This window comes from Sphaerodactylus townsendi, linkage group LG02, assembly GCF_021028975.2.
Source record: "Sphaerodactylus townsendi isolate TG3544 linkage group LG02, MPM_Stown_v2.3, whole genome shotgun sequence".
NCBI lineage: Eukaryota > Metazoa > Chordata > Lepidosauria > Squamata > Sphaerodactylidae > Sphaerodactylus > Sphaerodactylus townsendi.
Window position 1 is genome coordinate 214,291 of NC_059426.1, and position 15,830 is coordinate 230,120.

Below are 15,830 nucleotides of genomic sequence, written 5' to 3' on the forward strand. Positions count from 1 at the left end.
TGATCTAACAGCAAGCACCAAGTCTGACATTCGAGTCCAGCAACACCTCAGAGGTCCACAAGATTTTTGGGGTACGAGCTGTTGAGACGAAGGGAGCTTCAACTCTCAACAGCTCATATGCCAAAAACCTTATTGGTCTTCAAGGTGCCAGTGAACTTGAATCCAGTTGTTCTACTGCAGACCAACATGGCTGACCTCCGAACATGTCTGTCGCGTACACAGAACATGAGTGTTCAAGCTACAATTCGCGCAAACACAAGTTCTTCAGTCATCTCAACAGCCCTTATTTGGAACACATTCTTTTGCGGAGAGACCACAGAATTGAATGACACATAATCACACCATTTACAATGTCAATATTACTCACCCTCCGGCAGCCGCTGCATGGAGGCAGGTTCTTCCAAATTTATCGGGGGTGTCTATTTCAAAGCCTGCAGACAGCACGTGCTCATTACTAAACAAGGACACTACGCTATACTTTTGTCCTAGTTAAGCCGCAAGAAACATTGCAGAGACAGAAAAATCAGTTAGTCAGGGGAAAAAAACCCAGAAGGAAGACATTACTGTAGTTGGCGAGATGGTTGTCATGGAAACGGACAGGGGCTGCTCAAGCTTGCCGGCTATATAAAGAAAGCCGGTAAAGTCAAAAGAATTTATTATCACATTCAGCTCTGTGCTATATAACTATTTAAATCATGCAGCAGGCAGTTACGAGGCAGACTGCTATCGAGAGAGAACCGTGACAGCGGGGCGTGAAGGCAGAAAACTCGGCAAGGAAAACAACGGAGGCGCAGAGATTACCTCAGCATGCAGCAAATGGGATTTTTATTTATTGATAACATTTTGTGCCCGAAGAAGAAAGAAGAAGGGCTTTCTAGGAAAATGCAAAAAAAATTTTTTAACGGAAAGCAACTAAAGTTTATTGTAGCAAGAATACAGCAAAATCCAGAGGGCAGGGTTGGTTGCGTGCTCTGTGGGAAATAGCAGAAAATGACACATTTTCAAACATGCAGAAACACCTCGGCTCAACTTTCATGCATGATGTCGGCAAGCACATTGTTTTGGTCACACTTCTGTGCTTGGCAAGCCACTCTTTTCAGAAGATGCCTGCTAAAATCAGAAGCACTCCCTTCAACCAGCACTACTATGTGAGCAAAAGAATGATTTTATATGACTATTACTGGGTTATATACTGGATAGAAGAAGAGCGGGGGTTTATATTCAGCTTTTCTCAGCCATAAGGAGTCTCAAAGCAGCTTACAAATTCATTTCCCTTCCCGTCCCCCAATAGATGCTTTGTGAGGCAGATGGGGCTGCGAAAGTTCTGAGAGAACTGGGACTAGCCCAAGGTCAACCAGCCGGCGGGGAAAGAAGAAGACGACGACTTTGGATTTATATCCCCCCTTTCTCTCCTGCAGGAGACTCAAAGGGGCTGACAATCTCCTTGCCCTTCCCCCCTCACAACAAACACACTGTGAGGTAGGTGGGGCTGAGAGAGCTCCGAGAAGCTGTGACTAGCCCAAGGTCACCCAGCTGGTGTGTGTGGGAGTGTACAGGCTAATCTGAATTCCCCAGATAAGCCTCCACAGCTCAGGCGGCAGAGCTGGGAAGAACATAAGAACTAGCCTGCTGGATCAGACCAGAGTCCATCTAGTCCAGCACTCTGCTACTCGCAGTGGCCCACCAGGTGCCCTTGGGAGCTCACATGCAGGAGGTGAAAGCAATGGCCTGCTGCTGCTGCTGCTCCTGAGCACCTGGTCTGCTAAGGCATTTGCAATCTGAGATCAAGGAGGATCAAGATTGGTAGCCATAGATCGACTTCATAAATCTGTAGAAGCCCTTTTTAAAGCTAAATCAAACCCAGTTCCTCCAGATTAGATACACGAGCTCTTAACATCCTACGCCACTGCTGCTGAAACTAATCCAGTTCATCAGATGAATCTGCAGCTCATGTGGAGGAATGGGGAATCAAACTGGTTCTTCAGATTAGAGTCTACCACCATTCTGCCATTCAGAATTTGGAAGGTCCAATGAAGGTGGCCATGGGAAGCGGGAAGACTTGGTTGTATTTTATGCAGTTACATTTGCGTGCAACTGCCATTCTCTGCAGGGCAAAACACACATTATTTTGACAGGGCTGTCCATTGTAAGGCCTGAGGCTTTAAGAGAGTCTTTCAAGTCTGCCCTTTCTGCCTGTGGCCGTCTTCCCATTCTCCACACAAATTAATGAACCATCGTGAGCAGTGACCTTAATAGGGTGAAGGGGTTGTCCCACATACAGCTGCCATCTCCTGCTTCAGCATAAGATTCTCCCCCATTCCATTTAAACCAGCCAAGCAGTTGTCAAGGAGTGGGAAGCGTGTGAGATTTGAAACCTGTCACTCCTGACAGGCGAGGGAGGAGGAGGTGGAGTGGCTATGAGAGAAGAAGACTTGGAGAAGTTGTCTGAGACATACCAGAGAGGTCCCTATCACATGGGCAAAGGAGACTTAGGTTATGGGGTGTAAAAGCTATGGGGAGTTCTCAGCTCCGAGGAAGGAAGCAGAATAAATCTGAATGCAGAGTAATGTGGATGAGGGGATTTTAGCAAGCAGATAAGGACACTGGTTTTGGACTGCCGGGGGTTTGTGTGTGTGTGTGTGTGTGTGTGTGTGTGTATTTTCAGGAAGTAACCGGTGGCTCTTTTTTTGGCTTCACCCACAAAATCTTATGGAAGTTTTGGTGTTAAAATGGCAAATGTATTCATGCTAATCTGTTGTGTAGTAAATTCTCCAATCCTGTGTAGTCCAGTAAAGCTATCTGGTTATAAAAGCAGTTTCTCAGACCATACAAGATACTAGTAAAAAAAACTACATAGAAATTAAAAGATAATGTAGAATTTATTGTCGAAGGCTTTCATGGCCGGAATCACTGGGGTGCTGTGTGGTTTCCAGGCTGTATGGCCGTGTTCTAGCAGCATTCTCTCCTGAAGTTTCGCCTGCATCTGTGGCTGGCATCTTCAGAGGATCTGATGTTGGGAAAGCAAGTGGAGTATATATACCTGTTGGAGTGTCCAGGGTGGTGTAGTGGCCACTACGTAGTTGGAGTGTCCAGGGTGGCGTAGTGGCCACTACGTCAGACTACACAGAGAAGCCATTGAAATCCATAAGCACATGGACAATTTTAACAGAAAGGAAGAAACTATGAAAATGAACAGAACTTGGCTGCCAGTGTTGAAAAATACTAGAGTCAAGACAGTGTCTAACCAGCTCCACACAAACATAGGATGACTATAGACAAAGAAACAAAGACCAGGATACTTCTATTCAGATGCTCCCACCAGTGACCTGGCTATCTCCAGTGTTACTCCCATGCTATAGACTTCATTGTTACTCATACTTCTATTCAGATGCCCTCAACTATTGACCTGGTTGTCTTCTTTGTTACTCACAGACAATGTTTCTTCACCCACCCTGGACACTCCAACAGGTATATATACTCCACTTGCTTTCCCAACATCAGATCCTCTGAAGCTGCTGCCAGCCACAGATGCAGGCGAAACGTCAGGAGAGAATGCTGCTAGAACACGGCCATACAGCCCAGAAACCACACAGCACCCAATGTAGAATTTATTTACATAAATGGTGCAATGATTGATCAATTAAAATTTTCAGATAAGAGGTACTATTATTTAGTAGGATAGAGTAAAGTTCAGTCTCTTAGGTAGAGTGAAACTGATTATTAGAAGTCACATTTCAGGTTTAGCGACAAGGATTTCTCTTCTGCACTGTTTGTATATTTTTAGTTCTTTTTATTTTCTATTTTGCCATGTAATTACTATTGTGTACTTGAACTTCATGAAGTCTTATTTTAATGTACTGTTATAATATCAAAATTTATGTTTTAAAACGAAAAAAAATTAAAAGATATACTGTGACTTAAAGGCATGGTAAAATCAAAAAAGGACAAACTCTTGGCTTGGGTCCTCCAGGGGATTTCTAAGGATGGGAGGGGCTGAGGGGCCCGTGTGTGACTTATGCCAGTCCCCTCCTCCTGCTGCTGCAGTGTGGGAAGAGGAGGAATAAATATTCTCCACTGATGGAAATCCCTCCTGTTTGTAGAAATTTCCCAGGAGGTACAGGCCATTTATTCTGCGAAAACCCTTAAACGTCAGGGTCATTCTCTGTAGCCACCAGGAAACTAAAAAAAAAAAAAGAATTCTGCATTTTTGAAGCATGAACAGAACAGATGATAAAAATGATACAGATGCCACTAGATCAGGGGTAGGGAACCTGCGGCTCTCCAGATGTTCAGGAACTACAATTCCCATCAGCCCCTACCAGCATGGCCAATTGGAGCCATGGAACATCTGGAGAGCCGCAGGTTCCCTACCCCTGCACTAGATGAAGTGTGGTACATCCAGGGGTGAGGGGGCTAAGCATGCACATCAAGCAGAATAGGAAGGCCCCCACTTTAAGAACCAAATGCACAGCTGCGCTGAGCAAGAGAAGGAGCCAAAAGAAGTTCATTCACAACATTAAGCAAGTCCGGCATTCCCTTTGGGCTTTGCTTACCTGATGATAGCAGCTTCCGGCAGCAGTCGGCGTGAGCATTGAGTGCTGCCAGGTGTAGGGGGAACATGTTGTGAATGCCACATCTGGAACACAGAAGCACCTCCTTACCAATACTCCCACAGAAATCGAGCAGATTTCCTTCGAGCAGAAAATTCCACTTGCCATAGCAGGTGCTACTCATGAGATGTAATGAAAGGCTTCCTTAAAATAATTAAATGCCTGCCCGGGCTTATTTGATAACCAGAAGCACCAGCATATTCTAGCATCACCCTGTCCTGTCCTTTCTTGCCATCAAGTGTCAGCTGACTGACAGAGCCTCCTCATGAGGTTTTCAAGGCAAGAGATCAGCTTCTGCGTAGCAACCCTGTCCAGCTTAGCATTCAAGGTCTGACAGGATCTAGCTACCCTAGGCCATCTAGATCAGGCTGGACCAAAAGAGGTGGTTTGCCATTGCCTGCTTCTGCACAGAAACCCTGGACTTCCTTGCTGGTTTCCTGTCCAGGTAGCATCCAAGGTCATAAAAACATAAGAAGAGCCATGCTGGACCAGATCAAGGCTGATCACGTTCAGCCGTCTGTTCACACAATGGCCAACCAGGTGCCTCTAGGAAGTTCCCAAACAAGACAACCGTAGCAGCATTACCCAGCCTGTGTTCCACAGCCCCTAATATAAAAGGCATGCTCCTCTGATACTGGAGAGAACAGGTATGCACCATGTCTAGTAGCCATTTTGACTAGTAGCCATGGATAGCCCGATCCTCCACGAACATGTCCACTTCCTTCTCAAAGCCTTTCAAGATGGCAGCCATCACCACATCCTTGGGCAGGGAGTTCCACCATTTATCTATGCTTTGTATGAAGAAATACTTCCTTCTGTTTGTTTGGAATCTCCCAGGCTTCAGCTCCTCACAATCTAGCATTATGAGAGAGGGAGAAAACCTTCTCCTGCTCAACTCTCTCCCCACCATGAATAATTTTATAGACTTGTATCGTGTCTCCACTGGCCTGCCTTTTTTCTAAGCTAAACAGCCCTTAGCATTTTAACTGCTATGTCAGGATCACCCGACTTTCAATTTCGTTTCTCCAGGAACCCTAGCTCCCGCCACACTCTGGGACCGCCCCCTCGCACACCCTACATATACTGGGACTGAGGCAAGAACCCTCAGTTCCAGCACCCTGTACCTAGGGCAACATAAATCAATAAAGTTCATCCTTTCCCATAAAGTCGACTTTGAGTTCGTCCAGCCTTACATGCTACTCATAGGGCCTCTGCTATAACTCCCTGACCATTTCGATTGCTTTTTTCTGCACCTTCTCAAGCTCTGCAATATATTTTTAAGGTGTGGTGCCCAGAACTGTATATCCATATTTCTATAAGGGCAATGACAGCAGCAACTTTATCCTCTGTCCCTTGACTAATTAAGGCCAGCACGGAATCTGCCTTTTTTCAGCAGCTGCACACTGTGTTAACGTTTTCATCAGGCTGTTCACTGCCTCCCCAAGATCTCTTTCTGCCATCACAGATCCCATCAAGGAATATGGGAAGTTGGGATTTTTTGCCCCATATTGAATGTCATTTGGCATTTTAGTGCTCATTTCTCCATTTTGGAGAGATCTAGCTCCCCTGGCTACCTAGATCAGAGCTCTTCACAGCTCACTTTTGATTTAACCACCCAGAGGCCTAGCTGGGCCAAACTGCACAGTGTGTTTTTTCCGTCCCCCCATGGCCCCCCGCGGGCCCCAACCCCCAGCGGCACCGCCCCCGCCCTTCCCACACTTACCTTTCTAGTATTTTTTCAGGCTGAAAAAAGCAGCCTCTTCACAGTTCAGGCTAAAAACTGCCTGAGGAACTATACTTCCCAGGAGACCTTGTGAGCCCCAAGATCTCCTGGGAACTATAGTTCTTCAGGCCGTTTTTAGCCTGAACTGTGAAGAGGCAACACTAGAGTTGCCAACCTCCAGGCTGAGCCTTGAGATTTCCCAGAACTGCAGCTGATCTCCAGACACCATTTTCCCAGGCAAGAACAGCTGCTCTGTGGGATTCTACTCTGTTGAGGTCCCTGCTCCCTAAACCCTGCCTTCCCCCTCACCCCCAAGTTCCACCCCCAAATCTCCAGAAATTTCCCAACCTGTAATTGGCAACCCTAGATAATATTGGTAGTTCTTTAACAAGGCAGAGAGCACAGTAGGAGAAAACTAGGAAGCAAAATCAATGTCTGAATACACAATGCAGGACAGACAGCATGAAGAACGTCAACATGGGCTGAAATGTTCAGCCTGACTATAACCAGGTGGGCTGGCTCCCCCCCCCCCCCACTCTACCTCTCAAGCTGTTAAGTTTCTTTCTACTATACTGAGTACAATGTTTAATCCAGCACTGATTTCTTCACCTTTTTAACACATGGTAGTCTTAGCTCTTGTCCTTTGATGGCAAGTCATGCTAATTTCGCCACAAAAATCCTTGCTGCCAGATGTCCCTTCAGAAGATCAAGATGCAATCTTGTTTTACTAATGTATTTTCAGATTTTCATTCTAGGTCCCAGGCACCTAATTTCACTCCTGTCACGGATGTCTGCCCAAAATCTTCAAGTCGCCTTCTCACTTCACTGGGCAACTCAGCCACTGGCAGAAGCCTTTTATTTGATCAACATGCAGGTCAGTGAAGCATGTAATAGAAGTTTCGAGCAGATAAGTCAGATGGCTGAACCTACTTCTCTTGGCAATGTTCGGTTCTACCTTAAGCACCAAGAAAAGGAATCAGTGAAAACTTTTTAAAGGAGCCAGCTACAAAAGTCAGAATTCTCAAAGACAGTAAGATCCCCCCTCTCTCTTAATTTACTCTCTTAATTCAGATTTACTATCTGAAAAATAAATGTCCTCATTTTTCCAACAGAAAGAAAAATCACTTCCAAACATGCAGCTTTCTCATTCAGTCTTGCTTTTCGCCCTCTCCACAACCAGCCCCCATTCTACATGTCTTTTGACCAGGCAAGTTCTATGATTGCCAGTACATACTTTTCAGTGGTCAAAGGGGACTCTCTCTTCCCTTTCCCAGCTGGTTCGATCCAACCCATAAAATGATGTGAAGTTACTTAAGGCCGTTAGCAGTCTTGAACCTGTATAGCTGAGGGACCGCATCTCCCTGTATTGCCCTGTTTGTTCCCTCTGCTCCTTGGAGGGAAATCTTTTGGAGGTCCCTGGCCCACAGGATGTGCCCCCACCTGGTGGAATAAGCTCCCGAATGAGATCAGGGCCCTGCGGGACCTGCATTGTTTCCGCAGGGCCTGTAAGACGGAGCTTTTCCACCAGGCATTTGGCCAGCTGACCTGTCCTGAATGTTGCTGCTGGCCCTGTGGGCATAGCGGGGAAGGAAGTCACCATCTGAGTTGAGTTGATCTATTGTTTTTATTGGGTTTTATGTATTTTTATACTGTTTTATGGTTAACTGTTTGCCACCCTGAGTCCTATTGAGGAGGGTGGGATATAAATGGAAAAATAAAATAAATAAAAATAAATTAACCAAACTAGGTCTGGTGAAAGTATTATTCAGAATTCAGAGGAAAAGATTTAAATAAATGTCATTCCAACCTTCTATCATTTTAAGCAACATGTATCTGGCATTACTGAGACCGAATGCCAGCAGCCACTGGGTCCATGTAGCTTCATGTTGGCTACCTCTGCTAGAATATTCACAGTGATTCTTATACCATTATTTCCAAACTCACACTGTGCCCCCCTGCCCCCGACAGCCCCCCTCTTTTTCTGACAGCTAAAAGCAGCACAGGGACAGAACCCTACCTGGCACTATCAGCTCCATTGGTTATTAGGGTATTAATCAAAAGTTCGTGTCCGTATCTTGCAGCCACATGGAGAGGAGTATTGCCATCCTTATCGACACAGTCGATTTCACCTCCTGGAAATGACATTTTCAAACACAAAAATAAATGCATGAAGACCAGGCACACTGCAGTGGTTTCATGTTACAGTAGACTGTCACGATTCACAAGCGTTCCATTTCTCACATTTTAGGGACCACGTTTCCCCATATTGCTTGCGGAGGGCATTATGCTCCTCCAATAGTAATTTGCTGGGGGTCTGTGGCCCTAAGGACATTTGGTTGGCCTCAATTAGTGCCAGGGCTTTCTCAGCCCTGGCTCCAGGCTGGTGGAACTTTGTCAGCTGACACCAGGGCCCTGAGGGATCTTAATCAGTTCTGCAGGGTCTATAAGACAGAGATGTTCCATCGGGCCTTTGGTTGGTGCCACTTGCTACCCTATCCCAACTCATCAGCCTCCCAACCATTACCAACCATTAACCACCACGACCATAAACTGAATGAAAACCTCTTAGCGTGATTTTACTACCAGTGCTCTCCTTCCTTGGGCAGGGCTGTCACAGTATGTTGTCTTGCGCCATCTGTAAATAGGCTGGTTTGAATGGTTCTGTCTGTTTTAATATCTATTTTAATGTGTGTTATTTTATATGCCATAAAAGCCACCTTAAGCCTGACCGTGGTTGGAGTGGGATAATAACTTAATAAATTAATAAATTCCCAGGATCACCACAAATGATCCTTGAAGCAGGGGGAAAACAAACAAATTCCCTGCAAAATTTAACTTTAAGATGATTACAATGCCGTTACAGTAGAAATAAAACAAGTCGGAGGCTGCATCTTGTGACTGGGCCATGGACCATGAATAAATGGTACTGCACATCATGAACAGCGATGGGCTACTGGATTTGCGAGAAATTCGTCCCTCTCTCATTAGTCCCAACACACAAAATAAAAGGTGTTCTATGTTATTCTTAAATGTTTTGCAATACAAAGTCTCACCATGCAAATAAGTCATCTGTTTTGAATTATCCATCATGCTACAGCAGAAACCACAGTAACAGGGCATGACCCTATATTTCCTGACTGTTCCAAAACATACAGGATTATTTCTTTGCAACTTAAGAAGTTAAAAGAAAAAAAATCAGCTTCACCCTCATACAAATAGACTGTTCACCTCTATGATATCCTATTTTCTCTTTAGCCAATTCAGATCTCGAGAAATGTGTTTGCTTTTCTGATTTGCTACCAATGTTACTCCGGCTGCAGCTAGCACATTCATCTCCAAACACTCCACCTTGCAACCAAAAGCATTATTTCTTCTCGTTTGAAAAATGATTTAGAACCAGTAATTATGTATTATGATTCATAGCACATTTCTGAAAATTCAAGTTTGGTGTTTTTTGCACAGATTTCCTGACAAGCGTTCAGACATTGCCTATGTGTTTTGCATGGTTTAACTGGAACATAGTCACTCTGGTGGATAACATTATAACAGTTGGGTTTCAGATCGAGGTGAATGAGATAATCTGTCAGTTTCTCCACAGATGTGCCCACTCCTTCTAAAAAAATCTTATCAAAAGTGGACCAAGTTGCTGTGGCAGATGTTGACGATGCTGCCAAATACAGGTCTGTGACTGTTTCTCCTTCATTTGACCCATAATGTCTAAAGAGGCACCCGACTATCCGACACAATCACATTGCACGTTTCTCTATCACTGGAAGTAGCAAGCAGTACTGTGGATGTCAGGGCAAAGATGAGGACTAGGAGACATTACCCAGGGAGGAGGAGGAGGAGAGTTTGGATTTATACCCCACCTTTCTCTCCTGTAAGGCGACTCAAGTTGGCTTACAAACTCCTCTCCCTTCCTCTCTCCACAACTGACACCTTGTGAGGTAGGTGGGGCTGAGAGAGTTCAGAGAAAACTGTGACTAGCCCAAGGTCACCCAGCAGGAATGTGTAAGAGTATGAAAACACATCTGGTTCACCAGATAAGCCTCTGCCTCTCAGGTGGAGGAGTGGGGAATTAAACCCGGTTCTCCATTTACATATCTGTTGCCACTGGGGCATCAAACCCAGATTAGAATCCACCTCCTCTTAACCACACCACGCCTACTCTCAGGCAGAGTTTAACATGGGCCTGCCATGATGACCTGTATCTGGCCTCTCTTCCATATTCTCTTAATTTTTTTAACTCCACTGCCCAGATCCACAATTGAAAGTTGGTCTTTCTACACAATGGTTGCACTGGATAAAATAGTTCAGAAACTTATGTGGTTAAGTGTTGTAGACTGTAGTGTATTCTGTTGCACGTGGCTCATTGTAAGTAGGATCCTATGACATAATTTCTGTCCTGCTCAATGTGTCATGTGAATACTTAACGCTATGCTTCAGTTCTTGCTGGTGGCTCCAGACTTCCAAAATCTTAATGTATTGGCTACTGAATGTATCATTTGTTGACTGTCCTGACTCATTATGTGTAATCCTCCTTGAGTCCCTGAGAGAAAGGCAGATTATAAGAAAGAAAGTAAATTAATAAGCTTCTCGTGCTATCATGTCAGATGAGGAGCTGGACATAATTAGAAAGAAGGGAGTGGGGAGAGATGTCCTAGCACTCAGAAGCTTCTAGAAGCCTTCTAGTCACACCTTCATGGCAGGCATGCACAGTCCCCACGTGGGACTGCAGTGAAGACATGCCAATCAAAAGGAAGCCCTGGTGTGCATCCCTTCTAGCTATGGGTGTGGAGCAGAGGTGTTTTTGTCCAATTCCTCCCTCTCACAGCTTTCTAAAACACATCCCAAATAGATGCTCATGGGCAACAGGGGGCCTGAAGGAACAACCGGTGGTGGTGGTGGTGGTGGGTTTAGAGATTTCCTGAGGAAGTGGAGGTATCAGCAAAAGCAACACCCCCTCCTTGTAGAAAGTTAGGTGAGATCCAAACCACTATCATAAGAGCACAAGATAAAGAGACCAGCATCTTGTTTCACACATATGCCCATCCACCTCTTCCAGGGGAACAAACAAACACGGCACAGAGTCTGAGGCCTTACCATGATGTTGCCTCCTAGCACGGGTAATCAGAGGTTTGATTGATGCCTTTGGACACGGAGGGTTCCTTTAGTCACCACGGCTTGTAGCCTAATGGACCTCTCCTCTAAGATTCTGTCCAGCCCCCTTTTAAAGTCATTTCCTGTTAAACTGACTATGGATTGACTGCATCCATTTACAACCAGTAAGGTAGAAGTAGTAGAGTGAAACAAGACAGCAAAACAAGAACAGCTCAGCTGAGGAGGGTTCTCAGATTAAAGAAAAACATTTTTAATGCAAGTTCTCTGAGCAAAACAGGGACCCCACAAGTTCCTCATAACGGAGCCCTGGTGTTCCAGAGGCTGCTACTGCTAATGAGCCACAACTGTTATAGCAGACAAGCCCCAAAAGCGAAAACTTGCCCATTCGAGTGTCTGAACTGGTTGATTTTTGAGTCTTTTCTCCTTTGGTCTGCAGCTCAGAAAGAAAAACACTTAAGCAAACCTCCAAGAATGCAGTAAAAGGACGGCCTTACCATTCTGAATGAGGGTTTGTGAGCGTGTGAATCTCCCATGCACAGCAGTTATGTGCAATGGACTCTTCCCATCTGTACTCTGTCAAGGACAAAAAGAAACACCTCAAATAACTTTAATCAGAGTGATTTAAAGTCCAGGTGGAAGATAACTGTTAACCAGGCCACCTATCCACATGTATGGTTTGTTCAAAATTTCAGAGATCGGTTCATAGGTTTTAAAAAAGTTTTATGGACGGACTTCAAGGTAAAGCATTTACCTGATGCCTTAAAAAGTGGGTTTAAAGAGAAAAAATGTTTGTAGAGAAAGCAAAGGGAAACCGCCGATATGCTTTTCAGAAATACAGATGTCAGAGAAATGTAATGCATGTTGGTATCCCATCTCCACCCTGCCCAATTTCTATTTGCAATCAAGGACTGCAACAAAAGGCAACTCCTTTTGGGCAAGTGTGTCACAAATTGAGTCTGAAGCATGCGTTAAATGCCATAATAGCATGAGCTGCAACACACAGAACATTTCCTGCCCACCTTTCTCACATGCTTCAGGGTAGATCCTTGTGGGAAAGTCAGGCATGAGAGTCTACGTGGCTCTGCCACCGTCAGAAAGCCCACAAGATTTCCTTATCCAATTTTCATTCCATTATGGGCTAAAGTGACCTGTTTTCCCCTCCTGTATATTACTATTAATGAAATCAATGTGATCAGTTGCCTGTACGTCTCACAACCATAACCCAGACATCCCGGGTTAGCCAGACCTCCCCAGTACCCCTCAGCCACCCCTCGGCATGTGCTCCTCGGCAATTTAAAAGCTTTAACCCTAAGCAGAGATGAATAGTAGCCCTTCAAAGTGGAAAATGCCTGGCTTTACCTGGATATTGACGTCTGCCCCATTGTTCACCAACAGTTCCAGACAAAGGGCCCCATGAGTGGAAGCTGCCGCAAAATGCAAAGGCGTGAACCCGTTGTTGTTAGGCTGGTTGACGTTAGCCCCATAGTCGATCAGCTCACTGGCCACAGCATCCTGACCATTGTAGCAAGCAATATGGAGCGCAGTATTCCCGTAGATGTTCATCTCGTCGATCTGCAAGGAGGCGGGGACACTTCATTCAACGACAGATATCAGCTTGTTGGCTTTTGCCTCAGTCACAGCTGCATGTGCTTCTTGGCACAGCTGGAGAGCAGAGCAGCCATGGGACTGTTACCGTAGGGGGTTCCAACTGCAGGTTGGCAAATTCCTGGAGATTTGGGGTGAACCTGGAGATGGTGGGGTGTGTGGAGGGGGAAGACCTCAGTGGGGTATAATACCACAGAGTCCCCCCTCCAAAGCAGCCATTTCTTTCTGGCATCTGGAGATCAGTTATAATTCTGGGAGATCTCCAGGCCCCATTTCTTTTTGGGGGGGTCACACCCTCCATATGTTATGGACTACAGTTCCCATCATCCCCTGCCAGCAGCATGTTGGCAGGGGATGATGGGAACTAAAGTCCATAACATATGGAGGGCCGCGAGTTTGACACCTGTGGTATAAGGGAATGCTTTCATCCCAAGAAACATCTGAGATGAAGCTTCCCTGTTTTAAAAATGTGATTCACAATATCTTCTTGAAAAAGAATACGTCTTCTCAGATTTTTTTGAGGGAAGTCTAAAAGGCAGACCTTAAAACTGGCGGCTTTTTATCAGCACGCAATAGAAATTTTGAAGAAAAATATTCAGAAACTCGAGGCTTCCGGTTTTTATTTATTTATATGTGTAGCTAAGGAACGGTTTCTGGTTCATTTCTGGTTCATTGTTGGCCAACAACTTGGAAACATGAACAAACCCTTCATGGGATGGAAATGAAGATGCTCCAGTGGATGCTTGGCTTGACTTTTTTCACTCATGTTATAAACAAAGACATATGACAAAGTCTTGGAATTACACCAATAACAAAGAAAATGAGGGAAGCACGGTTCCGGTGGTATGGCCACATTACGCAACAGGGGGAGACTTCTGTTGCAAAAATGGCCCTAAACTTTGACCCTGGAGACCCACGTGGAAGACCAAAGAAACAGTGGATGGACAGCATTGCTAAAGACATGCATGCTGTCAACCTTACCACTGAAAATGCCCCAAATTTGGCACAGAAAATGTCAGTGCTAACCCCCTCAAGGGGAATATAGCCCAAGAAGAAGAAGAAAGAAAAGAATTACAGTGCTTATTAAAAACAGCCCCCCCCCCGTTTCTTACCTCCACCCCGAGATTGAGGAGGTGTTTCACTACGCTGATCTGACCATTGGATGCAGCGGCATGCAGTGGCGTGTACCCTTTCTTATCCTTCGAGGTAACCTCCGCACCGTGACTGATCAGCAACGCAACAACTTCCAAGTGACCTTAGAAAAGAAAAGAACAATTGCATGTTTTACCTCTACGTAATGTGCAGTTTCCCTTAAATTGTTTCACTTTGGAGTTAGAAATGTTGACAGTGCTGCAAATAAGTACACTCCAAGCACGCTGAAATAGCTGCAAAGAAACCTTTTAAGAGAGCTGAAATCGCTGCAAAGAAATAGCTGCAAAGGTGAAATAGCTGCAAAGAAACCTTTTAAGAGAGCTGAACATTATTGGGGTTGACCTTGAAAGCTCTATAAGGCTTGTGATCAGCATATCTGAGGGACCACCTGCTCCCACGCACACCTGTTCATATCTAACTGGCTAGAGTTATCTTAGCCAGTAGTTTTCCAGAGTGCTTTAATTTTTACAAAGCAAAGACAACTTAGGTTTTTGGTGCTCCCTACCCACTCTATATAAACTGAACTGATGCAGGACAAACGGTCTCAACAAATTCACTGCATTTGCTTCCAAAGAAACCTGCACAGTTCAAATTATATTCTGGTGCAGTGGAGTTCAATCAATTATAATTTATTGAAGTCACTGAACTGTATAAAAAGAAATATACATCCATACAGCAAAAGTCCAATTCTACAGTAAGCTTAATCTGTGCTAGATTCACACAGAATAAATTCATCTTTTGTGCCCCTGATTTTAAAACTAAATATTTTCCTTGGGGAATATGTTAAAATGCTGGCCAGGTTAAATTTTTAGAATTCTTTTTCTGGCATAAAAAACCCCTCCCCACATTTTCTAAATTCACAAACCTGCCTGCAAAGCCAAGCAACCATCTGTGTCGTTTGATTACTCTTGCCTGAGAAAAGGTAATCAAGTCTGGCAAAGGTGGAGCAGGAGGATGGGCCCCCAGTTCATCAAAAAGGGGCAGAGGAGGACTCAGGGCTTGGCAGAAATGAATTGCCAGCTGGCAACAAAGTGGCAGCAACCAAAGCCATGCCTCCCCAGTTCAACAGATTCCTGATGGGGTAAGTCCAGGGAGGATGTCCGAGCTTGACCACAAGGGGGTGCTAGCCATTCCCAAACTTTTTCCAGGGATGGGAGCCCTCACTCGGGATTGGCTCACCTTGGAGGAAAGCAGAAGGACTTGAAGGGACCATGTGGAACTATTCGAGCTCTTCCAGGCTACAGCCAGTGAGGACACGCTTGACAGAGGCGTACCTAGGCAAACTGGAACCCTGGGAAAAACCTGATGCCCCCTCATGGGCGGCCACCCTCCCCTACCGTGACCAAACAATGATTTTTTACACCAGGTCCTTTCAAAGTCACCATCACATTATAGAACATCCCCCAGCTCACAAATCTGAACACAGCAATGGGCCATGCCACACAGCAGAAATAATTTTTGGAAAACATTTTCAAAATGCTTTGAAAATGTTTTATTACTGCTATGAAAACATTTTATGGTGTTGTATCCAGTCCCCCCAATTGGGGGAAACAGCATCACTTTCAATGTTATTTAAACTGGGAACCCCAGATTCCCCCTTTAAGGTGGATTTAAAAGGA

General features: G+C 45.0%; 1 protein-coding gene across 5 annotated transcripts in view; it reads right to left on the reverse strand.

Annotated features, from left to right (window-relative positions):
- Window positions 1-15,830, reverse strand: part of ANKRD44 (ankyrin repeat domain 44) — a 99,351-nt gene that overhangs the window by 78,407 nt on the left and 5,114 nt on the right. For 4 of the 5 annotated variants that reach the window (XR_007243453.1, XM_048483483.1, XM_048483485.1 and 1 more), the window contains exons 2-7: window positions 14,172-14,314; window positions 12,814-13,026; window positions 11,949-12,027; window positions 8,351-8,465; window positions 4,554-4,636; window positions 368-485 (exon numbers count right to left, since the gene is read on the reverse strand). Coding sequence is in view for 4 of the 5 variants with exons in the window: in XM_048483483.1 (XP_048339440.1) it covers window positions 368-485; window positions 4,554-4,636; window positions 8,351-8,465; window positions 11,949-12,027; window positions 12,814-13,026; window positions 14,172-14,314 (751 nt within the window). In the remaining variant the exon portion in view is untranslated. The remainder of the gene's footprint in view (window positions 1-367; window positions 486-4,553; window positions 4,637-8,350; window positions 8,466-11,948; window positions 12,028-12,813; window positions 13,027-14,171; window positions 14,315-15,830) is intronic. The other variant, XM_048483484.1, reaches the window with a different exon arrangement.